General features: G+C 50.3%; 1 protein-coding gene across 4 annotated transcripts in view; it reads left to right on the forward strand.

The window, feature by feature from the left end:
• Nucleotides 1-26,937, forward strand: part of PLXNB3 (plexin B3) — a 255,741-nt gene that overhangs the window by 130,872 nt on the left and 97,932 nt on the right. For all 4 annotated transcript variants that reach the window (XM_069209417.1, XM_069209416.1, XM_069209419.1 and 1 more), the window contains 3 exons: nucleotides 114-1,193; nucleotides 21,601-21,780; nucleotides 23,141-23,266. In XM_069209417.1, the coding sequence (XP_069065518.1) occupies nucleotides 114-1,193; nucleotides 21,601-21,780; nucleotides 23,141-23,266 (1,386 nt within the window). The remainder of the gene's footprint in view (nucleotides 1-113; nucleotides 1,194-21,600; nucleotides 21,781-23,140; nucleotides 23,267-26,937) is intronic.

Raw genomic sequence — 26,937 nt, forward strand, 5'->3', positions numbered from 1 at the left:
GAGAGAGAGAGAGTGTGTGTGTGTGTGTGTGTGCACGCATGCATCACAACGGCCCTTTTCAGAGCCACCTAATCACAGCCGGCCCTAATTATCTCCCTTCCTTCTCTCCTCAGGTGTGCGCGATGAGAGCCGTGCCACACGTCACCCTGCTGGCACTCCTTCTCTTCCCCTGGCATGCTGCCACAGCCCACCCGGCCTTTCAACACCCGGACACAACCTTCAACCACTTGGCACTAGACCACGAGACGGGCGTCCTGTACGTGGGCGCTGTAAACCACCTCTTCCAGCTCTCGCCTGACCTGGAGCTGGTGGGTGAGGATGAGACCGGCCCGGTGGACGACAGCCCCGATTGCCTGCCCTTCAAGGACAAGAGAGACTGCCCACAGGCCCGTCCCACCGACAATGCCAACAAGCTGCTGGTGGTCAACGGGCACGGCCGGGAGCTCATCGTGTGTGGACAGGTCTTCCAGGGCATCTGTGAGAAGCGCAGCCTGGAATCCGTGTCCAAGGTCCTCTTCCACCCCGTGGACCCTGGGGACAACCAGTTTGTGGCTGCCAATGACGCACGCGTGACCACGGTGGGACTAGCAGGCAACAACACAGATGGACGCCAGGTGATGTTTGTGGGCCGTGGCATGACGGCCAGGCTGTCCGCTGGAATCCCACCCATCACTGTCCGCCTGCTCAACCGAGCGCCCATCTTCTCCAACGAGGGCCTGGGCAAGCTGGTGGTCAGCGACTTCTCCGACTACAACAACCACTTCATGGGGATCTTCCGGCACTCTGGCCACATCTACTTCCTCTTCTTTCGGCGCGGGCCCAAGACGCAGCTGGAGTATGCCAGCTACGTGGCCAGGGTGTGCGACCAGGACCTGCAGCTGTACTCTTACGTTGAGATGCAACTGGTCTGTCAAGACTCAAAGGGCAAGAAATACAACCTGGCACAAGCAGCCCATTTGCAAGCTAGGGTGGGGAGCACGGCAACGCTATTTGTGGTCTTTGCTGCCGGGGTTGCCTCAACACCGAGTGCCACCCTGGACACAGCCATGTGCGCCTTCAGCCTAGAGGAGGTGGACGAGCGACTAGAGAGGGCCCGGACGCTGTGCTACACCAAGGCAGGTCGCAACGAGCAACGTGTGCAGGTGGCGGTCATCGAATACGGAGTGACATCCAGCTGCGGGACGCTGCCAGAGGTAGGTTGGGACAAGGAAGACATCTTCTGTGGTTGATCATAGACAGTGGGGTGACCTCCATCTGTGGGGTGCTCCCAGAGGTAGGTTGGAACAGGAGGGATGGCTTTTCAAGTAGCACCATAGACCATGGGGTGAGGTCTCATGGTAGGTAGTTCTGGGTAATAGTCAGCTTAAGGGAGTCCCTATAGAGTGCAGGGTTAATTCCAGCTGTGGTACGCTGCTCAAGTTAAGCTGGGGCCAAGAAGAGATCTTCTGGGGTTCACCACAGAGTATAGGGTCACCTCAAGCTGTGTGGTGCTGCCAGAGGTTTGTTGGGATGGAGAAGAGATCTTTTGGGGTTCACCACAGTATGGGTTGACCTCCAGCTGTGGGGTGCTGCCTGAGGTAGGTGACGATGGACGAGAGAGCCCCTGGGGTTCACCACAGAGTATAGGGGCACCTCTAGCTGTGGGGTGCTTCAGGGTGGTTCCAGAGGTAGGTTGTGACGGAGAGGAGAATTTATGGGGGTTTAGCATAAACTGTAGTGTCACTTGCAGCTGGGGGATGCTACCAGAGGTAGATTGGGATGAAGAAGAGGTGTTCTGCACTTTACCTCAGTGTGGGGTGACCTCCAGCTGTGTGGTTCTGCCGGATGTTGGTTGGGATGGGGAAGACATCTTCTGGGGTTCACAACAGTATGGGGTGACCTCCAGCAGTGGGACGCTGCCAGAGGTAGGTTGGGATGGAGAAGAGATCTTCTGGGGTTCACAACAGTATGGGGTGACCTCCAGCTGTGGGGTGCTGACGGATGTGGGTTGGGTTGGAGAAGAGATCTTCTGGGGTTCACAGCAGTATGGGGTGACCTCCAGCTGTGGGACGCTGCCAGAGGTAGGTTGGGATGGAGAAGAGATCTTCTGGGGTTCACAGCAGTATGGGGTGACTTCTAGCTGTGGGACGCTGCCAGAGGTAGGTTGGGATGGAGAAGAGATCTTCTGGGGTTCACAGCAGTATGGGGTGACCTCTAGCTGTGGGGTGCTGACGGATGTGGGTTAGGATGGAGAAGAGATCTTCTGGGGTTCACAACAATATGGGGTGACCCCTAGCTGTGGGATGCTGCCAGAGGCAGGTGAGGATGGAGAAGAGATCTTCTGGAGTTCACAGCAGTATGGGGTGACCTCCAGCTGTGGGGTGCTGACGGATGTAGGTTGGGATGGAGAAGAGATCTTCTGGGGTTCACAACAGTATGGGGTGACCTCCAGCAGTAGGACGCTGCCAGAGGTAGGTTGGGATGGAGAATAGATCTTCTGGGGTTCACAACAGAATGGGGTGACCTCCAGCTGTGGGGTGCTGACGGATGTGGGTTGGGTTGGAGAAGAGATCTTCTGGGGTTCACAACAGTATGGGGTGACCTCTAGCTGTGGGACGCTGCCAGAGGTAGGTTGGGATGGAGAAGAGATCTTCTGGGGTTCACAGCAGTATGGGGTGATCTCTAGCTGTGGGGTGCTGACGGATGTGGGTTGGGATGGAGAATAGATCTTCTGGGGTTCACAACAATATGGGGTGACCCCTAGCTGTGGGATGCTGCCAGAGGCAGGTGAGGATGGAGAAGAGATCTTCTGGAGTTCACCAAAGGGTATGAGGTGACCTCCAGCCGTGGGGTGCTTCAAAAGGTAGGTTGTGATGGAAAGGAGAATTTACAGGGGTTTAGGACAGACCGTTTTGTCACTAGCAGCTGTGGGATGCTACCAGAGGTAGGCTGGGACAGAAGTGACAGGGGATGACGGATACACAGTATGGGGTGAGGTCTTAGGGTAGGCAGGTCAGGGTTCAGGCTACCTTAGTGTACTTGGGGAGGAGGGGGGCATGGAGTGTGATGTGAGTGGGATACTGACAGAAGCAGGTTAGAGTGTTGGACTGATCTTCAGGGGTGGGTTCACTCTAGAGCACTGTTTCCCAAACTGTGGGTGGTGAAAGTCCAAGCAATCAATAAAGATGCCTTTAAATTCTGTATCTATAGGGTCACGTTTGCTACACTTCAGTGACAGGGGTGAAATGACAAGCTAGGCCTTATGTCAAATTGCTGCTTATGTGTTTTTTAACATGGGGATTGGTGTTTACAAACTCCTCCCACTTTGCAGTCAGAGCCTGAAAAGTAAAGTGAATTATGACAACCATGCTTGGGTACAACAAGTTTGAAGAATGTAATGTAAATATGTGTCAATGAACACTACACATTAGGCAGTTCAGAAAGCAAAAATGAAGCACATTTTTTGTAATTTAGACGTTTGATTGAAACAAAGATTTTAATGGGATCAAAAGAAAGTAAGACACGTTTACTTGGTGATGCACAGTTGATAAATATTCGCTGAAACCAGATTTCCACTTTGTGGGTGCACCCTAGTAAAATGGTGCAAATTTAGTTGCATATTCAGTGGAGAGTGTGCCGTCTGTAAGGAACATTGCGCTACCACACAAAGCTTCAGTTGCATTAAAAAAACTCACCCACCTCATGTTCAGTAAAGAAAGCTCGGTGGGTCACAAAAATGTGTCATGCTAAAAAGTGGGCTGTGGTTCTTAAATGTTTGGGAAGTACTGGCTTTTTCCCACACATATTACTCACCACATACATATCCCCAGGTACCAGAGTGGATTTGCAAAACTTTATTACCAGCAATTGCTCTCTCGCATCAACAGCAGAGATCACACGTCCATCATCTCTGCACCATTGGCCCCAGATCTGACCTCATCTGGCTACACATGGCATAGACATGCACGCTGACGTCTGTTCCTTTTCATTCATGGCTCATCGGCGTGGGTCCTTTCTCTGATTGTCTGGGCCCATTGTGGTCCTAAAAGTGAAGCTGGGGTTGACTGTATTCACTGACCCCTCTCAGGTGGAGGCCTTTCGACAGGCCATGTTGGACATTTTCAGCATGGATTTGCAACCCTGTGGCGACTCCTCGAGGGTTGGCTCGATCTTGCTGGTTTAGCAATAGATGGACTCTGGCCCACGACACCACCCTCGTAGGTCGACGCCTTTCGACAGGCCATGTTGGACATTTTTAGCATGTATCCGCGACCCTATGACCGACTCCCAAAGGTTGGCTCCAACTTGCTGGTTTAGCAATAGATGGACTCTGGCCAGACACCACCCTCGTAGGTCCAGGCCTTTCGACAGGCCACATTTGACATTTTCAGGATGGAATCACAACCCTGTGGCCGACTCGCCAGGGTTGGCTCGATCTTGCTGGTTTAGCAATAGATGGACTCTGGCCCCCGACCTGGCTGCAGCATCGTCCATGTTGGCGTGTGCCAACGAGCGCCTTTGCATCTCCCGGGCTGCTCCTGGTACTTTCTCTTTGCTCACTCGTTGTCTCAAGTCCAGTCGTGAGACCCTCCAGAGGTTCCTTGGAGGGAGTGTGGACAGCAGCGACTGTGTCCTTGTGATGCTGGGCACCAAGAAGGCTCCTCCTTGGTCCTACAGACACTACTGAGGTGGTCTACCCTAGGTCATGACACTGCTGTTCTTGGCTCCTGCCCCCTCCCCTAGGGGTGGCCTTGCTGGCGTTTCTGTACATTACTTCGGTCCAGGCCGCTCTACTGTACACGACTCCATTCTACGACGTTACACTGCAGCATACTCCACTCAATGACACTCTGTGATGCTCTACACAACTCCCCCATGCCATTCTGTGCCGCTTTACAGCCTCTAGTCTTCTACGCACTACTCTACTCTATGCCATGCCAGTCTACCAGAATTGCTCCCCCTGTACACCACTCTGTCGCTCTAATCCACGTTGTGACTCCCTCTATGGCACTCATGTTACTTTACCCTAATCCACTCTATGCCACTCTACTCCCTTCTACTCTACAACACTCTAACACTCTACAGCACTTTACGTCGCTTTCCTTTAACTTCCACCCCGCTGGTGTACAACGTGGCTAAAACACATTGGCAAAGCCAGGCGCTCCTGCAGAGGCGAGACTACGGGCTTTGCCAGAGCTGATTCCTGGTGGTGACCCTCGCTCTGCCTCCCCTTCCGAGGTCAGTGGGGTTTAAGCTCACACGTGTGCCCTAAAACCCCCCACCCACCCCCACTGCTAAAGGAACATGCATATTCACAAGAGGCCACAACGTTTGTGGCTGTGAGCCATATAAACGCTGATTACACAACGCATGGGCACATTCACCCCCCGTGTGTTCACCCCGCCCACACACAAAGGATCCTTGCAACACACCCAAGTGACTTACTACTGTAAGCTAAAGAATGATTACTGCTTGGGATGCGCAAGCTCCCTGGCCCGACGGTGTAGTTGGTACTCAGCAGGACACCGAGGAGGCTGGTTCCTCAATACTCTGCTCTCAGGGGCCCCGGCCCTGCAGCCAGGGCCCTTGCATCAACAGCGCCCTGGGCGGAAGAGATGTGCCGCCCACCCTCGTGCTGGTGATTATAGGGTGACCACCTGGCATTGAGGCAAATTCTGGACAGGACTGTAAAAAATTCAGGACAAAGGGTCAAAATTCAGGACAAAAATTCAAGAACAAACGTCAGTTTTACAGACACACGCAAGAGAGGCCATGCCTCACTATGTTGTCAGTGCATTTATTTACTCTTTTTTAACATAGCACTATTTATTCACTGTGGTCTTTTTGTGATTGGCTCCTGATATGCTGCATTCACGTGTCACATTATGTCCTTGTTCAGTAGTAAATCAATGCCCTTCAGTACTGCGGCAAGGCCATCACCCCTACCCAAATCTACCCGATCTTTCCTGAAGAGAAAGTAACAGCAACATTTTGATTATGTTTCTGAACATTTTAAACCCCCTGGCAAACAGTTTGGGAAACATTAAGGTAATTAACCTTCTGCTAGTTTAAACAAATTGAACAAAAACACCTGGCTTACCCCAACCGCCCATGGACTTTCAACCTAATTTTTTTTAAAGAGGCAGGGCAGATGGTGTGGGTGACAGTCTCACACCTAATGCCAGGATGTGATGTATCCATAACTTGTCTGTAGTCTCACTGCACTAGAGTGTATGAATGGGACTCTACATTTATCTCAGAAATGGGAGCCCGGACTACCAATCAAAGATAATAAAAGAGTAGGATGAAATTGAGATCAAATGGGAGATCCACGGCAAGTAATTCAAAGGGTTGTTGCTAAAAACTGGATAAATAAAGAAGAGAAGAACAAGGTGGGACAATTCCTACAATCAGACAAGATGGGTCCACCAAGACTATTCAAAGGTATTGGGTACCTGGGGAGTTGTCTCTGCACACAGGGGCGAAACAGAAGGGGCACTGTCAAGTGGTTGAACAATCAACACCCATCCACCTTGGCAAACTCTTCTGGTGCAATGGTTCGCTGTTAGTGCTTGTGAAGGGGGAGCAGGGGCCAGACCCCTTGCAAGGTTGTGCAAGGCAATTGCCCACTTACTCCATGTCTTTATATGGTTTTGAAATTGAGCAAAAGCCAAACTAGAGATCTGGGTTATCCCGAAGGGTCAAGTACACATAGAATCTTCAAAATATTTGGGATGTAAATTGCACAAACAAAATTTACAAATTTTAAAATGTAATTAGTGTTTCTTTAGCATATGGCACTGTTTTCACCTTCATATACAATTAGATCTCAGACTGAACTGGGGACCAGTTACCTTTTTGATACCTAGTGATTAATATCTACCGTTCTTACACTGATTTCCAGGATGAAAATCTCGGCAGAGCGAACGGTCCCTCCAAGCCCAGTTTGCTTTTTGGTCTTCTCTTCTGCTTTCTGTAGAGGCCACGTGGCACTAGTGAAGATGGTGCTACCCCAATGATAGTATTATTATGCAAACCTTCCCCTGCTCATCCTTCATTCCTTCTTCAGACAGGCCACACATCTGATTTGGTCGCTGCGGCTCCATCGGGAGCTCTTTCCACTCTAAAGCTAACTGTGACTGCGGGTGGAGAAGGTCTTCTGGACTTAGGATGCTATTATTCAGCTGCAGATGTCCAATGGGCGGCTCATTGGCTTTCTGCCCACCTCCCTGCATGAGATGGGGTTTACCAGTAAAGACTTTTAAGGAAGGCTTAATGCACTGCTCATTGTTTCCTACTGACCATTCTATGGATCACCATCCGGGGTTATCATGCACGGCTTTCTCTTGCCTTGCCAGACCCTGTAAACTCACTGACACAAAGAAACCCTATGCTCCTGCACTACCTTTGCTAAGCCTTCCCACTCGCACAGGATGGCTGTGCTCAGAGCAACTCCATCAGTGGCATGTTGCATGTGTCTTAAAATTGGGGACTTTTTTTCTGAACAGTGAGCTACTAAATTTCCAAACCCTTGTGGCAGACTACCATCTTCACCCCGGTCAACTCCTTACTTACAACCACCTTAAATAATCATTAAATGCCCTATTTCATGTCAGCCACCTAGCACTAACCCTACAAGAGGTGTGCCAAAAGCTCTGTACCATAGGAAATGGTAGCAAACTGATAGAATGGATGTACAGACCTATCCTGCAACATGGAAACCACTCCAGGTCTTCTTGTCATACTACCTGGGTGATTGATGTAGCCAAACCTCTGCAAGATATGGACTAAAATACTGGACTTTCCACACAAAGTACCCCACAGCTGTCACTTTAAGTAAATTCATTGTGCTTCCTTGTGAATGCATTCTGCCCGTTGCTTGCCATTGGCCGTGTGGTTTGTAACTCACAATTTGTTGCTTTCAATTTGCTGGCTTTATTTGTTTTAGGCTATGCAGCTTGAATTCGTCCCTTCCCTTGCCAAAACCTTACTTACAGTATCCTGCCGAGTGCTCCCTTTCTGTAAACAGGCCTGTAAATCTTGTTTTTATCTTATCATATTTGCTGTGCATTCAAAGAACAAAGTCAAATGTCAGGCTCTGTCTTCGGTGGGAACTTAGTGTTTACTTTCCTTTCGCTGACTTCAAAGTGAGAGGATTTATGCGACAATCTTGCTGGATACTGGGGTTAGGAAAGAGTTTTTTCTATCACATGACAACATTTAAATAAACTTCAGAATCTATCAGAATTAGAATTACAAATCAAGCACATTTTTGTTAATTCTGAACTGTGCTGGAAACAAATACCTTTACATGATTAAAACAAAACATTGCATTAGGTGATGCAATTTCCACACATCATCACCTGTGCACAGTATAGTTTGATTTGAAAAACTGTATATCTGTGCAAATGTAATGGTCATTTCAATCAAAAATGTGTTGTCTGTAATGGCAGTGTGTTAGCATATCATCCATACTGCACTCCAATCTGCTCTGCACCACTACACGCCACTGCACCCTACTCTGTATCACTCTACTTTACTCCACTCCACTCCATGCCACTGCACTCTTCTCCATTCGGAACCACTCCACATTATGCCACTGCACTCTATGCTACTTCATACTATGCCTCTCTACTCTGTACCACTCTACTATATGCCACTGCACTTTATGCCTCTCTACACCACTGCGCTCTACTCGTCTGCACGCCATACCACTCCAGTCTAGGCAACACCAATCTAATCCGCACAACTCCACTCTCTGCCACTCTGCAACGCTGCACTGTACGCCACTACACTCTAAGCTAATACACTCTATGCTAATGCACTTTACTCTGTAACACTCAACTCTATGCCCCTGCACTCTACATCAATACACTGTACATCACTCTAATCTACTCTGCACCCTGTCACTGCACTCTACACTACTTTACTCTGTGCCACCACACTCAATGCCACTTATTAACCCTCACCTCTCCACTCTAAGCCACCTCACTCTACCGTGAAATAATCTACTTTACGCCACTGCACTCTGTGCCACTGCATTCTATTCCACTGCACTCTACCCTGCACCTCTCCACTCTATGCAACTGCACTCTACTCTGAAACTAACTATTCTACGCCACTGTACTCTATACCACTCTGACCACTGCACTCTAGTTCAATGCACTCTACACCACTGAAAGCTGACACTGCACTGGCCGCCACTATACTCTACACCACTCTGCTCTGTACTACTGCATTCTGCACCAATATACTCTATTCCACTGCATTCTATGCCACTCTACTCTGCCCAATGCCACTCTATGCAACTGCACTCTACACCAGTGCACTCTAAACAACTGTACTGTATGCCACAGCCCTTTACTCTGCACCACTGTACTCTATGCCACTGTTCTCTGTACCACTCTACACCACTACACTGACACACTACTCTGCACTCTACACCACTCTACTCTATGCCACTGCACTCTACACCAGTGCACTCTAAACAACTGTACTGTATGCCACAGCCCTTTACTCTGCACCACTGTACTCTATGCCACTGTTCTCTGTACCACTCTACACCACTACACTGACACTCTACTCTGCAACTCTGCACTCTACACCACTCTACTCTATGCCACTGCACTCTAGGCACTATACTCTACTCTACACCACTCTACAATACTCCACTCTATGCCACATGAGTCTACTCTGCACTCTGACACTGCACCGCTCTGCACTACTGCACTCTCTGCTACTCTATTGTATGCCACTCTAGTCCACTGCACTCTATGTAACTTTACCCCATGCCACTCTATGCCACTGCACTCTGTGCCAATGCACTCTAAACAACTGCACTGTACACCACTGCCCTCTACTCTGTACCACTGTACTCTACGCCACTGCTCTCTGTGCCACTCTACATCACTGCACTGACACTCTACTCTGAAGCGTGCCACTCTCCACCACTGTACTATACACCAATGTACTATGTACTACTGCATTCTATGCCACTGCACTCAATGCCATTCTACTCTGCATCACTCCACTCTGCAGCACTTTGTCCTACTCTGCACCACTCTACACTACGTCACTGCACTCCCTGCAACGTGAGTCTACTCTGCAATCTATGCCACTGCACCACTCTACACTACTGCTCTCTCTGCCACTTAAATGTATGCCACTCTACTCCACTGCACTCTATGCCACTCTACTCTGTCCCACGCCACTCCATGCCACTGCACTCTAAACCACTGCACTATACTCTAATGCACTCTAAACAACTGCACTGTACCCCACTGCACTTACTTTGCACCACTGGGCTCTACGCCACTGCTCCTATGCTACTCTACTCCACACCACTATGCCACTAACTTTAAGCCATGCTGAACAGCAGCCACTCTGGTGTATAATGTGGCTAATGGCTAAAACACATAAGCAAAACCAATTACTCTTTCGTAAATGAGACCTATTGCTTTGCCAATGTTTGTTAGTACTATGAGGTACTGAAGTACCTGAAAGAACTGTGAAAAATACAATTACATCATAAGAAAGGCTGCTACAAAATGCACAAATTCATTTCGGTGAAATAAAAAAAAATGCTTCTCAAATACAGATTTGAATAATATACAGTTTATACCTAGTACCAATTTTTTTTATAACACACTCCACAGCTCACCTTGGAACACCATTACAATACCTCTCTGAAAGAAATATCTTTGCCACCAGAAAACTTCAAGTGACTCTTTTTAGTAAAGTCAATGCAGGTTTTCAAGCCCCTTTGTATTTGCAGAGGGAGCCCCCCCCCCCAAGAAGGCCTTTTCTTATCTGTCTGCCCCTCCCTCCCTCAGAGCACAGGAGACCCCCTGCCTTCCAGCCCAGCTGAGGAAACTCCTCTGCCCATAATTTCGCGCTGCCTCCTTTGTCCTTTAGGTGAAAGGCTAAAATTACGGACAATGCCGTCCGTTAAAGCTTTCATCACGGACAATGGACAGCAGGGCGAAATTACGGACCGGTGAAATTTACGGAAGGGTGGTCACCCTAGGTGAGTAAGAGGCAGCAGCCCCTGTCCACAGGTCAGTCCCGGGCTGGCCACATCACAGCACTGACCGCCTCGGAACACACATCTCCGCTGCTCACCTCAACCACGCACAACGTAGCTGCAAGCTGTCGAGCCAGGGCAGGCTTTCGTAGCAATGCAGGCTGCTGTGCAGCATGGCTTGACCCACTGTGCTGGGTACTGGTGACCTCCACAGGTGGCACTTCTGGGTACTGGAAGCACTTCTAGGCACTGGTGACCTCCACAGGTAGTACTGCTGGGTACTGGGGGAACTACTGGCTACTAGAATAACTGCTAGGGTACTGATGACCTCCACGGGTGGCACTGCTGGATACTGGTGACCTCCACAGGTGGCACTGCTGGATACTGGTGACCTCCACAGGTGGCACTGCAGGGTACTGGAACCACTCCTAGGCACTGCAGGGTACTGGAACCACTCTTAGGCACTGGTGACCTCCACAGGTAGTACTGCTGGGTACTGGGGGAACTACTGGGTACTAGAATAACTGCTGGGTACTGGTGACCTCCACGGGTGGCACTGCAGGGTACTGGTGACCTCCACCGGTGGGAGCGGGCGAAAAGGAAAAGCGAGAGGAAGATATGTTTCGTTCATTTGACGGAGCGGTGAGAATACTCATTCAGGGGGCCCCCTGTTCGGAGTAAAATATTGTCACCACAAGTATGACCAAAAGAACAAACGTTAGCTGTGTAACCCCTGTATGCACTGAAACACGTAAGCGAAGATTGCACCCCCTGCGTAGTGTTTGCATGAGACCCCGAAAGTAAGAGCGAGACAGAGAATGGCTCATCACAAATTACAAGGCCAAAAGCCCACACTGTCTGTCAGAGACTTGGGGCTGTTGAGCGACTATGACGAGAATGTTGGAAGGGAGTCGAAAGTAAGACATCCGAGGGGGATCGGTGGATCATCGACGTGGAGGAGCAAGCATCTAAGAAGATGTGCAAGGAGGTAAGAGACACCAGGCACTCTGCTAAGACCCCAGAGTCAAAATAGATCGGACTTGAGAACAAACAAGGGACCTTTGGGGTAGAACATGTTGTCACCAGTAAGCATCACCCATGAAAGAGTCTCACAGAGCCTTCAAAGGGAACTCCGCTGGGAGCAGAACTCTGAATAAACCCATCACCAAAGGAAGGAAGAGAAAAAACACTTCAATGTCGAAAGCTCAACAGTCGAGAGCCGGACACCAAAGCTTGATGACCGAGTCAATGTGGAAAGAGGGTTCGGCGTCAAACACAAAGACCCGAAACCCTGACGAATGGACCGTCGGCATCGAAAAGAAAAGAGAGGCACAAGGCCAAAATGTCCATGCTACTACAGCAGGAAAAATAATTTGATGACAGTCTTAAAGAATTTACAGTTCCTCAAAAAAGCTTTGACGCCGAAACACACATCTGAAATGAAACTCAAAGAAATAGCGCCTCCACTCACACCAGAGCCTCAGGAAGAAGAACCAGAGTTTTTCTCTAAGGATGAAGAGCAACCTGGAATAAATCAGGCCTCAGAAGGAGGTGAATACATTGACAACAGTGGGAGGACATAGAGGCTGACTCTCTTCAAGAGGGGACAGAATCAAAGCCCTCGCCCCCAATGACAGGGGAATGTACTCTTTGGTCATCAGAAACGCAGCTGACAGATTTAATGTACAGCTCAAGGAGGATAAACCACAGTCATGCTTCCTACTAGAAACAGTGCTTACAACTCGGGCAAGAAGCACATTTCTTCTCGCGCTCCTAAGCATCCTCGACCAGGGGAGCGAAGCCTTTAGGAGCCAGCCACTTGTAGAGCAGTGCGGCCGAGGGCTGAAAAGGACTACGCTCTCCTCAAGGGACCCGGCATACGTAAAGACCGCCGTTCGGTCAGACTCCATAATCACAGCGACAGCCAGGAACAGGGCCAGCATCCCCTCAGCCTCAGGGTCTCCTACTGAAAAGGAGAGCAAGAGGCTGAAACTCATGGAGCGCAGATTCAAACGTGGTGCTGCAAACCAGTGGTGCATTGCAAACTCACAGGCATTGCTCAATAGACGTGCTTATCAGCCTTGGGAGGAGATGGGAGAGCTGTCAAAACACCTCCCTGAACAGTACAGGCAAAGGGCAGCGCAAGTGGTAAAAACATTGCAAATACGTGTTTAAAATTGGTTTTAGATGCAGCAGACCCATCAAGTCGACAGATGATGATGGGAGTCACGCTAAGGTCACTCATGGCTGAGAATCTTGGGCTTTTGAGCCAGAGGTGCAGGCAAATATCATAAACACGCCCTTCAGTGGGCAGCAACTGTCCGGAAACGAGGTGGATGAAAGTATCCAGCAACTAAAGGAGGACAACGAAACGGCAGTCCAAGAGCGCACTTCAGCTTCGAGGAGGATCAGGAAGGGGAACATTTGCTGCAAGAGGACCAGCCTCAAGGGGTAGCTTCCAGTCAGGAAGCTCACATCAAGGCTTCCAGAGCAGCACACAAACCGCCTCAACTCAACAAAGCTGGCAGTAGCAGCAACAGGTGCCTTTCGAGGAAGATCCAGAGGGAGAGGACAGACAGGCAGAGGAAGTGCAGTCCCCTCAAATAAGTGACCCCTCCGGGAAGGCCAGACTCTCAGAAATGACTACGGGAAAACATTCGATTAAAATTCAAACACGACACCCCAGTCGGCAAAAGGTTAAAGGCCTTCCTCTAGGAGTGGAGGAAAATAACTTCAGACAAATGAATTTTAAATACAATCCAATTCGGATATTGCATGGAACTAAGCAAATTCCTTCCATGTAGGAAACCAAAGAAGAAGCTACACTCAAGAGGACATGGCTCGTCTCCTCAAAGAGGTCAAAGAATTGTTGGGCAAACAGGAAATCAACAAGGGCCATTACTCACCATATTTCCTAATTCCCAAGGTGGACGGATCCTCGTGCCCAATACGAGGCCTCAGATTCATAAACAAGTTTATAAAAACTCCAAAATTCAAAATGACAACCTTACACTAGGTCATACCACAACTTCAAGAAGGGGATCACATGGCAACCATAGACTTGAAGGACGCTGACCTGCACATCCCTATGAAAGCAAGGCACAAGAAATACCTAAAGTTTATCAATGGGACACAATCAATTCACAGTGTTGACATTTGAAATAAAATCTGCACCAAGAGTGTTTATATAATGCCTTGCAGCAGTAGCTGTGCATCTCAGACAAATGGGAATACATGTATATCCGTACCTCGACGATTGGTTAGGAAGAGTGAACTCATACCAGAAACAGGACATTCACTAGGTATTGCAGACACTGTACACACAAGGTTTCTCATTGAACATAGAGAAGTCTTCTCCAGAGCCAGAACAAGAAACGTTTTTGTTTTTCCTGGGGCAAGGTTGAATTCAATTCAAGGGGAAGGTGTATACCATCTCGAAGAGGACTCATTCCCTTTTTGGAAGAGATTCACCATTACCGCAGGGGTCAAGCTCTGAAGCGAGGACAGTAGGGAAACTATTGGGGACAATGACATCTTGCATTCCGTTAATCCCATATGCGAGGCTTCACACGAGACCGATCCAGGAGTGGCTTCAAAGTCGATGGTCACAGGCAACTGAGTTGGGAAGATCTTGTGGGTGTCACACAAAGTACACGAGGAAATGGTATGGTGGAACGGCAAACACATTATACAAAGAAGACATTTTATATGACCAGCTCCATCTATGACAGTAACTACGGACACCTCTCACATGGGATGGGGGTGCACACATGGGGTCCCTCAAACTAAGAGTGGTAAGGAGGGATCAGGATGCAGTCCAACACACCAACCTCCTAGAACTAAAAACAGTTTTCCTCGCCCTCAAGGCATTCCAGAACCAGATTCGGGGGAGGTAACATTGATCCAAACAGACAATACAACAACATAGTTTTACATCAACAAGCTGGGAGGGACTCAATCCCCGCCCCTATCAGAGTTAGCTCAACAGCTCTGGAAAAGGGCAATAGAGAGGAACATGGACACTTGGGTGACACACCTACAGGGAAAGGACAATGTTGAGGCAGACAGACTGAGCAGGCAAGCCTCAGGCTCCCACTAATGGGAGCTCAAACAATCAGTAGTAGAAAGGATCTTTCAAAGGTGGTTTACACCAACAGTGGATCTATTTGCAGCGCCACAGAATGGCAGAGCTTTGCCTCCAGACAACCGCACCGTTGGTCACTGGGGAATGCCCTTTCGATAAACTTGTTAGGAACATTTGCATATCCCTGGCCCCTAATCTGTTGTTGCACAGAGTGATCAACAAACACAAGAGCAGTCACATGACATTAATCCTGATTGCACCACAATGGGCAACAGAAACATGGTACTTGGAGACAATGCATTTAGCACAAGGTAGAATCAAAAGGCTACCAAGAAAACAGGATCTGTTGTCAATGGAAGAAGGAAGGGTGTTCCACCCAGAGCCAGACTCCTTGAACCTAACAGCATGGCTCCTGAAGAGGTAGAATATGGTCAAAAGAACAGACGATGGCACTGAAAACCGATAACCAGAGTGTTATGCAGCAAAATGGAAGAGATATTCACTGTGGTGTGTAACAAATGGGTTACAGAAGAAAAGCACCAAAGAAGACAGTTGTAAGGTATCTGACATCTCTTACAAGAGGGTCTTACCTATGCATCCTTGACGGTGCACCCAGCAGCAACAGTGGCATACACAAGGGGATATGGAAGAAGTTCCTTCACAGCACTGGTAGTAAAGAGATTCCTAGAAGGAGCAAAAAGAATTGCTCTACCGGAGAGGATCCCGGCACCCACGTGCAACCTAAATGTGGTGTTAACGCAACTCATGAAGTAAACGTTTGAGCCATAACCCAAGGCTAGTTTGCAGATGCTAAGTCAGAAAAACTGCCTTTTTAGCAGCCCTTACATCTCTGCGCAGAGTAGATGAGATACAAGCACTCACTATATGGGAACTGTATTTTCAAATTCACAAGCACAGAATTGTCATGAGAACAGATCCACAATTCCTACCAAAGGTAGTGTTGCAATTGCATAGCAATCAAAGTATACAAATACCAAGTTTCTTTCAAAGCCCGAAGACCTATGCAGGAAGAACATTGGACGCAAGATGGTCGGTCATGTACTACACTGAAAAAACAAAATCTTTGCGGAAGACTCAACTATTTGTTTCATTTGGCAAAGGTTGTCTGGGCAAATCAGTAACTAAGAACACTATAGCAAGATGGATTGCACCAACAATTCAGTTGTGCCATAAAACATGTGGGAGAAAGCTTGCCAAAGATACCAGGAGCACACACTACACGGAAAGAAGAGGCAACCATTGCCTTTTTTAGCAAACACTCCGCTACCGGAAATCTGCATGGCAACAACATGGTCATCAGTACAAACGTTCACAAGACATTATTGTATTGATATACAAATGAACATGGAAGCTCAAGTAGGTCAAAAGGTGCTCCAACATCTGATTACAAACCAATACCCATCTTCAACCAGCCACCACAGGAGTAAAACTGCTTACAATCAGTGCACGGCACGTGAATCCAGAAAAGATTCACACTGTAAAACGTAGAGTTTCTTACCTGTAGGTGTAGTTTTGCAGCTTGAACAATTTTCTGGATTCACAAACGACCCACTTACCTCCACCAAGAAGATGGGAGGAAGGGGGGGGGGATCTGAAGACGGCAACCAAGGGTGGGAACACCCGGAGGAAGTAAGACATCACAAGGGGATACCAAATGGTGGTTTCACTGACTCCCATCAACAAACAAAAAATCAAGAGAAGTACTAACAATCAATGGAGAACTCCGGACCCAACCACTAGATGGCAGAGTAATGCACAGCATGTGAATCCAGAAAATTCTTCAAGCTGCAAAACGACACCTACATGTAGGAAACTTCAATACTGGGGAGCGCTGCTCAGTACTGGTGACTTCCACAGGTGGCACTGCTGGGTACCAAGGGCACTCCTAGTACTGGGGGCACCCCTAGGTGCTGGTAACCTCCACCGGTGGCAATGCTGGGTACTGGTAACCTCCACAGGTGGCATGCTTGATACTGGGAGCACTGCTTGTGTATGTGCAACCTCCCCAGGTGGCATGCTGGATACTGGGGGCACTGCTTGTGTATGTACAACCTCCACAGGTGGCACTGCTGGATACTGGGGGCACTGCTGGTAGGGTCTAGTTCTTTCAATCTGCTTGTAGGCCAGTCCAGGTCTAGTTATCTCACTCTGCTTGTAGACTAATCTGGTCTAGTTCTTTCACTCTGCCTGTAGGCCAGTCCAGGTCTAGTTATCTCACTCTGCTTGTAGACTAATCTGGTCTAGTTCTTTCACTCTGCCTGTAGGCCAGTCCAGGTCTAGTTATCTCACTTTGCCTGTAGACCAGTCTGGGTGTAGTTCTCTCACTTTGCCTGTACTGCAGTCGGTGTCTAGTTCTCTCATTCTGAGTGGAGGTCAGTCCGGGTATAGTTCCCTCACTCTGCCTGTAGACCAGTCGGGAGTGTTCTCTCACTCTGCCTGTAGGCCAGGCACGGTGTAGTTCCCTCACTCTGCTTGTACGCCAGGCGTGGTCTAGTTCCCTTACTCTGCCTGTAGGCCACTGTGAGTGTAGTTCTCTCACTTTGCCTGTAGGCCATTCATGGTGTAGTTCTCTCACTTTGCCTGTAGGCCAGTCCGGGTCTAGTTCTCTCACTTTGCCTGTAGGCCAGTCCGGGTGTAGTTCTCTCACTCTGCCTGTAGGCCAGTGTGAGGGTAGCTCTCTCACTTTTCCTGTAGGCCAGTGTGTGCAGTTCTCTCACTTCACCTGTAGGCCAATCCGGCAGTTGTTCTCTCACTCTGCCTGTAAGCCAGTCGGGTCTAGTTCTCTCACTCTGCCTGTAGGGACAGTGTGAGTGTAGTTCCCTCACTCTGCCTGTAGGCCAGTCCGGTTCTATTTCTCTCACTCTGCCTGTAGGGCCAGTGTGAGTGTAGTTCTCTCGGTTTTCCTGAGTCAGTCATGGTGTAGTTCTCTCACTCTGCCTGTCGGCCAGTCAGGGTGTAGTTCCCTCACTGCCTGTAGGCCAGTTGGGGTATAGTTCCCTCACTGTGCCTGTAGGCCAGTCCGGGTCTAGTTCTCTCACTTTGCCTGTAGGCCAGTCCGGGTCTAGTTCTCTCACTTTGCCTGTAGGCCAGTCTGGGTGTAGTTCTCTCACTCTGCCTGTAGGCCAGTGTGAGGGTAGCTCTCTCACTTTTCCTGTAGGCCAGTGTGTGCAGTTCTCTCACTTCACCTGTAGGCCAATCCGGCAGTTGTTCTCTCACTCTGCCTGTAGGCCAGTCGGGTCTAGTTCTCTCACTCTGCCTGTAGGGACAGTGTGAGTGTAGTTCCCTCACTCTGCCTGTAGGCCAGTCCGGGTCTATTTCTCTCACTCTGCCTGTAGGGCCAGTGTGAGTGTAGTTCTCTCGGTTTTCCTGAGTCAGTCATGGTGTAGTTCTCTCACTCTGCCTGTCGACCAGTCAGGGTGTAGTTCCCTCACTGCCTGTAGGCCAGTTGGGGTATAGTTCCCTCACTGTGCCTGTAGGCCAGTCAGGGTGTAGTTCTCTCACTATACCTGTAGGCCAGTCTGGTTGTAGTTCTCTCACTCTGCCTGTAGGCCAGTCGGGGTGTAGTTCCCTCACTCTGCCTGTAGGCCAGCCCGGGCCTAATTCCCTCATGTTGCCCACACCCTGGCCCGGCTGTGCATCAGTCTGGCTGTAGTTCCGTCACTCATCCTGTAGTCAAGTCTTGGTCACGTGGTCTCACTTTGCCTGTAGGCCAGTCGGGGTCTCGCGTTCACGCTGCTTGTAGGCCAGGTGTGGTCTAGTTCCCTCACTCTGCCTGTGGGCCAGTGTGAGTGTGTGGGGGGGGTATGGTGGGTGGGAGGGGGGCACACCCTTTGCAGTACACCAGACGCTCCCAGCGCTCTCCATTCACACGCACATTTCCTCTCCTTTCATGAGTATCTGGGGCAGGTAACACAAGCTGACAGCGCATCGAAGCCGAGGCGCTGGGATCCAAGGTGTGCTTCTGTTCTCGGGCTGGTCACCGGCTCCCTGGGGCCCACACTAAAGAAGCCCTTTAGTAAGTATGCCTTGTGGAGTCCCAGGTGCTACTCAGAGGCACCACGCCCTCACCCCACCTTATCTGGAGCAGAGGATTCCCTTGTTACCCCCACCTGCCCAGGGTCACACAGGCTGTCTGTGCCCCCCTGCAGGCAAGAGGCTACAAAACAGCACACCCAGGACAGGCATGTGGAACATGCTAGAAACTCTAGAAGCACAGAAGTCTCATTTTTTTCATAGCGCCTTTCATACACACTGAATTCCAGGCACCTTGTAAATGGGCACCGTAATGTTTCATGCAAATCATGTCCACAGCATATTCTACAGACACATCACCTCTTCTGCAAACTGCATTTAAAGTACTTAATAGAAACTACGTGTAGGAAAAAGCCCCATTTTTGCACGGTTATCCCCATTTGTTGCCTGGTACATGAAGTGATCTTGACTGAAAGTGCACAAGTTCCTTCTATTCGGGTCCACAGTGCCAGATCTCTTCCCAAAATTGTACAGTTGTTTTCCCAATTGGCACAACCTTTAGTACCCTCTATAAGTCCCCCGTAAATGGTACCCCTTGTACTAAGGCATGGGGTACCAAAGAGGGTCCTTGAGGGCTGCAACATGAATTGTGCCACCCTAAAAAGCCCCCACTAGACAAGCACCCGGCTGCCATCACAGGCTGCGTGTCTTGGTGCAGACTAAAGTGAAAACATGCCCGATCACACATCCCTGTGTGCCATGTCTCTGCCTACTGCATATGATGTTTGTGAGTCACCCCTACAGAAGGCCTTCCAGCCCTGAGGCAGGGTGCATTACATCACACGCGTGGACATATCTGCCCTGACCCCACTTCATGGCAGCAGGACAGGCAGGAATATTAGTAAGCTTAGGAGGTGTGCCCACACCCAGCCAGACTCACCCCTAAAGTGGACCAGCTGATGTGGACACCACTTTTCAGCATTCAGGGGCAAGGGTTGTGCCCACTGCCCAACAGAAGTGGTTATATAGAGGGTGTAGACACCCTAAATGTGAGCAACCCATTGACTCCTACCTGTCACCCCTCTTTAACACTCCTAAATGAGGTATTTAGGTGGCCCCCCTGAATCCAAGAACTCGGATTCGACAGATCAAGAGAAAGACAAACAAGAGTCTCACTGCCTGGCGAAAGCAGCAGACGACCTTAGAACCTTTGGTGCACAACTCTGCGGGCTCGCAACGCTCTCGACAAGTGCGAAAGTGACCTGTCCTGCAAGCTGGAGAACTATCCAAGACTTTGGTAGCCTGCCAGCACCTCAGAAATTGCCACCCGTCTCCCTTGGAGAGGGATGCGCTATTTTCCTGCAGTCCTCGGACAAGCGGAGTCCAGTCCACTGCCTTGCAGCTCCCTGGCCCGACCAACGCAGATGATTAGAAGGTACCTGTGCTCTGGAGGACCAGATGTGTCTCCCCCGAGTGTGAGGACACCAGGACTAACCAGAGCTGTACAGCACCAACCCCGCAGGTACCAGACGCCCTGCACCAGCCGTGAGAGCCCAGTTTGAATTCCCACTACACCAGGACCAAGCAGCCATTGAGGGACATCAGTATCCTTGAGACCCATTTTGTGAGTGGCCCAGCTGTTGTGATTTTGCCCCTGCCAGCTGTTTGTCCCTAACCGAGAGGAGCATCTTTGCGGAACAGGTGCAGCTGCCCTAACCACCCTGCATCCAAGCCTTCCGGCCTGGGTACCGATGAACCGACTGTGCTCCCTTGCTCCATGGCACCTTGTGACCTGAGCCCCCATTTAGGAGCTCTCAGACTTGTCCCCAAGTCCCCCTGCGCAGCCTGTTTGCAGGTGCCCCCCCCCTCCTTCACCGTAGCGCGCCCAGCTACAACCTCCCCAGTATCCTGCTCCTGGCGAAACCCGGGCACCTCCGAAGAACTGCGGGTAGAACTTTGGACCTTGGCCCACTGCATCTTCGAATCTGGAAGGTGAACCCCTGAAACCAACTGTATCTATTTTTTACGCATCTTTGATTTTTCCTCCAAAATGATTGCATTGTGCGTAAAAGAGCACAGGTTTGAACAATTTACTTTCCTGTAAAAATTGATAAAAACAGTACTTACTATTTAACAAAGTTTGTGGTTTCAAAACATATATAAAAAGAAGTGTTATTTTTCTAGTTTGATTTCGGATTTATTCTTTGTGTGCATCTCATTTATTGCCTCCGTGAGTACAACAAATGCTTTGCATTGCCCTCTGATAAGCCTAACTGCTGGACCACACTACCACAAACCGAGCATTACACCTATCTACTTTTACCTCTGTAAACCAACTGGGGAACCATTGGACTCTCTGCACTGTGTACTTCATTTTAGTGCACCACATAGAAAGCCAGCTTCCTGCATTACATGTGTCCTTGCATGCGAATTATATCTAAAGCTGTTTAAGTGCGCACCATGTTTTTAGACTACATTTTCCCATCTAGTCAACTACTTTCTCTGTTCATCTTCTATGCAGGACTCGCCCAGGATGTACAGCTGTGGCGGGGAGCACACCCCAAGCCCCATATCCAGCCGGACACCCCTTGTTTCCCAGCCACTGCTGGCGGGGGTGCCTGGCCTCTCGGCGGTGGCGGCAGTGGAGGAAGGCGGCCACACCATCGCGTTTCTTGGAGACACAGAGGGCAGCCTGCACAAGGTGAGTGTGCCTGGGACCTGTGGGCATGATGCACGTCTGATAGATAACCTGCACAAAGTAACTGTGCTCCGCACCTGTACGTGTGTGACACACATCCGATAACCAGCACGAGGTGAGTGTGCTTATCACCTGTACGTGTGATGCTCGCCCGATAACCTGCACAAGGTGAGTGTGCCTGGCACCTGTACAAGTGATGCACGTCCGATAACCCCACACAAGGTGAGTGTGCCTGGTACCTGTACAAGTGACGCATGTCCGGTAACCTGCACAAGGTGAGTGTGCCTAGCACCTGTACAAGTGACACACTTCCCGTAGATAACCTGCACAAGGTGAGTGTGCCTGGCACCTGTACAAGTGACGCACATCTGGTAACCTGCACAAGGTGAGTGTGCCTGGCACCTGTACAAGTGATGCACGTCCGATAACCCCACACAAGGTGAGTGTGCCTGGTACCTGTACAAGTGACGCATGTCCGGTAACCTGCACAAGGTGAGTGTGCCTGGCACCTGTGTGCGTGATGCACTTCCGATAACCCCACACAAGGTGAGTGTGCCTGGCACCTGTACAAGTGACGCATGTCCGGTAACCTGCACAAGGTGAGTGTGCCTGGCACCTGTACAAGTGACGCACATCTGGTAACATGCACAAGGTGAGTGTGCCTGGCACCTGTACAAGTGACGCACATCTGGTAACATGTACAAGGTGAGTGTGCCTGGCACCTGTACAAGTGACGCACGTCTGGTAACATGCACAAGGTGAGTGTGCCTGGCACCTGTACAAGTGACGCACGTCTGGTAACATGCACAAGGTGAGTGTGCCTGGCACCTGTACAAGTGACGCACGTCCGGTAACCTGCACAAGGTGAGTGTGCCTGGCACCTGTACAAGTGACGCACGTCCGGTAACCTGCACAAGGTGAGTGTGCCTAGCACCTGTACAAGTGACGCATGTCTGGTAACCTGCACAGCTAACCAGCCTTGTTCATTGAAAGAAAATCAAGGTAAGATGACTGATGAGGTCAGGAGCCTGAGAAGATCAATAAACAAATATGGCTGTGATGAAATGATGGGCTCTAGAGTCTGCCTTTCCGCAGATCCCTCGTGTGTACACTGTCTGTTCTGTTTTTACCTCTTCCGCTTTCACTGTGGCACTGTCTCTTGCCTTCTGCTACTCTGTTTGTGGGGCTCTCGGTGTCTCCCTCTCTGACACCCTGCTCCCTCATTCTCTTTCTCACGGTCTCCCTCCTTTGTGCAATGCACTGTCAGCATCTCTCCCTGTCTGTCTCTGAGCCTCTGCAAGCATGTCGCTGCACCTTCTCTCGCCACGACTGGCTCCCGTGTGACTCTGTCTCCCCCTTGCAGGTATACGTAACCCCCACCACTGGAGATGTGTATGGCACGGTGCCCGTGGATCCCGGCTCCCCTGTGAATGCTGACCTGATCTTGGACAGCAGTAAGCGGTACCTGTACGTGATGACGGGCTCACAGGTGAGGCGCAGCCCCTCCAGGGGAAGGGAGTGGCGGGCAGGTTTGTGAAGTTTAAATAGCAGACGACCCACACTGACCCGTATGTTGGATTACGGTAACATCCTTTACCTGGGGGCCCTTAGGGCCTCACTCTGGCGTCTTCAGGTAGCCCAGAATGTATTCCACCCCCTTAAGCAGTCCACTACTTCTAACCTCCTTTGAGACCTCCACTGTCTCACGATTGAAAAGCGAATCCATTTCAGAGCTTTGTGCTGTTTGCATAAGGATATGTCGATTTCAGGCCCAGTCCATCTTGGAGCGTTGGTGGGACCCCATTGTACGAGCTGTTCTCCTCCATCATGCGACAGTAACCTTTCCTCAGTTCCCAGCGTTAGAAGAAGCCGACGGGGTGACCATTCTTTCTCTAATCTGGTTCCTGAACTACCTCTGAGATCTTGCTGATCTTTTGGTGTTTTTTTCAGAAACTTTTAAAGACTTGGCTCTTATCCTTTTGCTTCTATGGTAAGATTCTGATGGTATACCTAACTACACCCAGTGCTCAGAAGCCCTCTTAGGGTAGCTATGCATTACAAAACAACTAAATAATATGGGCAGACATTCTTTGAGGGTGCGTGCCATATGCCTGCATGTGCTACAGACCTGTCCAGGTGTTACCCATTCTCCTCCCCCCACTCCCAGAGTAGCCACTGCCCCCATTGCATTGCCATCTGAGTCGTGAGACCGCCAGCCCTTAGCACTGGTCCCTGACTGCTGGCTTGGGTACAGGACAGTAACACTGATGCCTCTCCGCCTCCTGGTAATCATGACTGGACTCCTGGCCCTGGTAGACATCTTGGCACTATACTCCTCAGCAGATCTCCAGAGCGCATCTGTTACCTCTTGACCAGGAGTTACAGGTGTTGTGCACTGCGAGACTGCATCCTCCACCTTCTGTCACCTGTCCCAATGCCACCACTCTGCTTTTTCCCCATGACAAGCTTCAGAGTGTCGGGAGCGCCGACCGCAGTGGAGGATGGTACACCAACCAACCAAGGTCTTAATTCCAAAACAAGCCCAAGTTGCTCTTAAAAGAAACCAAACAACCACAAGACCTGTCACTGTAACCAAAAACAAGCCCTATTCACCTTAAAAACATGTGAAAACAACCATAAGACCCATCACTGTAACCAAAAACAAGCCCAAGTCACCTTAAAAACAAGTGAAAACAACCATAAGACCCATCACTGTAACCAAAAACAAGCCCAAGTCACCTTAAAAACAAGTGAAAACAACCATAAGACCTATCACTGTAACTAAAAACAAGCCCAAGTCACCTTAAAAACAAGTGAAAACAACCAGAAGACCTATCACTAACCAAAAACAAGCCCAAGTCACCTTTAAAACAAGTCAAAACATCTGCAAGACTTATCAAGCTAAACCCCAAACCAGACCAACCCCCTCTAAAATTATTTAAAAAGAGATAGCTAAAATTTGAAAGCGACATATTCTTATAAAAACTGTAAAGAAAAAAGAGTGTGTATTAATCATGAGCACCGATTATTCTTTGTAAATGTTATGAGTGAGAAAAATGAGTCCCAGGCTGTCTGCACAATGCGGGGCTTTGCATTTTGACCTCTCATGCAATTAACTTGGCTTGATTCATGAACTTGTACTTCAGAAATGATTTGCACAGATAAAAAACAGAGGTCCCCCCCCCTTTTTCTGTAGTGAGTTAATTATGAAGCCGAAATCCCCTCCCCGCACCACCATGCCTCTTGGAGTCCCTTTCTTGTTCTGTGGACAAGAGCCTGATGGAGTTGTTTTTTTTGGGGGGGCTTGCCATGTTCTCAGCTCCTTACTACAACAAGCAACGTTTGAGGCTCAACGAGCACAAAAAAGTGATTGCTCAAAAGTGTGATCTGCATTGTGCACCAAACTCCCATCTCTTATAAATAAGCACACCTGGCAACAGTGAGAAAAGGAAAAACTCATCAGAATTGAGAGAGGCATGGCCCAGAATGAAGCTATGTGCAGATACCCCAGCTCCTGTGGGTAGACCAGACCACCCATCGGTGCACACGTTCTCCCCTGGCACACTGGCATCTGTGCCATCCAGATCAGAGCGAGCAGCTAGAGATGCAAGGGTGGGGCAAAGCCCAGACCTGAGACACTCGCCAGGTGGTCTAGTCACTTACTGAGCAGATGCACCAACCAGTCAGAAAGCTGATGAGATTAGCCAATAAGAAGGGCTGGTACGTTTAGATGCTGCTCTGACCTCAGTGTTGCAGTGCACCAAGGATGGTAAAGATTATAGCTCCTACCTAACAGGACCTCCGCCTTAAGGCAGCGGGCGGAGCTACAAGCGCTTCTTTCACTCTTCTGGGCCTTAAGGAGCATTGTCAGGGAGCAGAGGTCACCACGTGTCAGCCACACCTGACACCCTAACATCTGCAAGAGGGGTGAGAACACCCCGAGAAAGGATTGAAAGGAAAAGTGCAGTCAGTTGAACAGCAAACACTTATTCCACTGACAGTCACCCACGAGGGCTCAAAATGAAGGCTGAAGGCGCTACAGAGAGATGGTTTCTCTGACAGTAGGTGGAGGAGGGCTGGGGGTCACTGGTGCTCGATGGGGTCTGGAGTAAATCAAGCCATGGCGTCGCCCACAGCCTGCGGGCCACCAAGGCGGGAGCTGTCTACCCCCAAAGTGTAGGAAATCTCTGGTCGCAAGAGGCCCCTGAAGTAGCTGAGGTCTCCAACATCGAGGCCCCAACTCTCACCACCAGCCCTGCCTGCCACTGACCTCTCACCACCAGCCCTGCCTGCCACTGACCTCTTACCTCCAGCCCTGCCTGCCACTGACCTCTCACCTCCAGCCCTGCCTGCCGCTGACCTCTCACCTCCAGCCCTGCCTGCCGCTGACCTCTCACCTCCAGCCCTGCCTGCCGCTGACCTCTTACCTCCAGCCCTGCCTGCCGCTGACCTCTCACCTCCAGCCCTGCCTGCCGCTGACCTCTCACCTCCAGCCCTGCCTGCCGCTGACCTCTCACCTCCAGCCCTGCCTGCCACTGACCTCTCACCACCAGCCCTGCCTGCCACTGACCTCTCACCTCCAGCCCTGCCTGCCGCTGACCTCTCACCTCCAGCCCTGCCTGCCACTGACCTCTCACCTCCAGCCCTGCCTGCCGCTGACCTCTCACCTCCAGCCCTGCCTGCCGCTGACCTCTCACCTCCAGCCCTGCCTGCCGCTGACCTCTCACCTCCAGCCCTGCCTGCCGCTGACCTCTCACCTCCAGCCCTGCCTGCCGCTGACCTCTCACCTCCAGCCCTGCCTGCCGCTGACCTCTCACCTCCAGCCCTGCCTGCCACTGACCTCTCACCACCAGCCCTGCCTGCCACTGACCTCTCACCTCCAGCCCTGCCTGCCACTGACCTCACCTCCAGCCCTGCCTGCCACTGACCTCTCACCACCAGCCCTGCCTGCCACTGACCTCTCACCACCAGCCCTGCCTGCCACTGACCTCTCACCTCCAGCCCTGCCTGCCACTGACCTCACCTCCAGCCCTGCCTGCCACTGACCTCTCACCTCCAGTGTAGGTGCCCCAGGCTGAAGGTCCAGCCACAAGTCCTGGTCCTGGAGCCCAGGCTTGCATCAGGCTTTGCTTCTCTCCTGCCACTGGCATTACCGTCCAG

The sequence above is a fragment of the Pleurodeles waltl genome, chromosome 10 (genome assembly GCF_031143425.1).
Source record: "Pleurodeles waltl isolate 20211129_DDA chromosome 10, aPleWal1.hap1.20221129, whole genome shotgun sequence".
In the NCBI taxonomy this organism is placed as follows: domain Eukaryota; kingdom Metazoa; phylum Chordata; class Amphibia; order Caudata; family Salamandridae; genus Pleurodeles; species Pleurodeles waltl.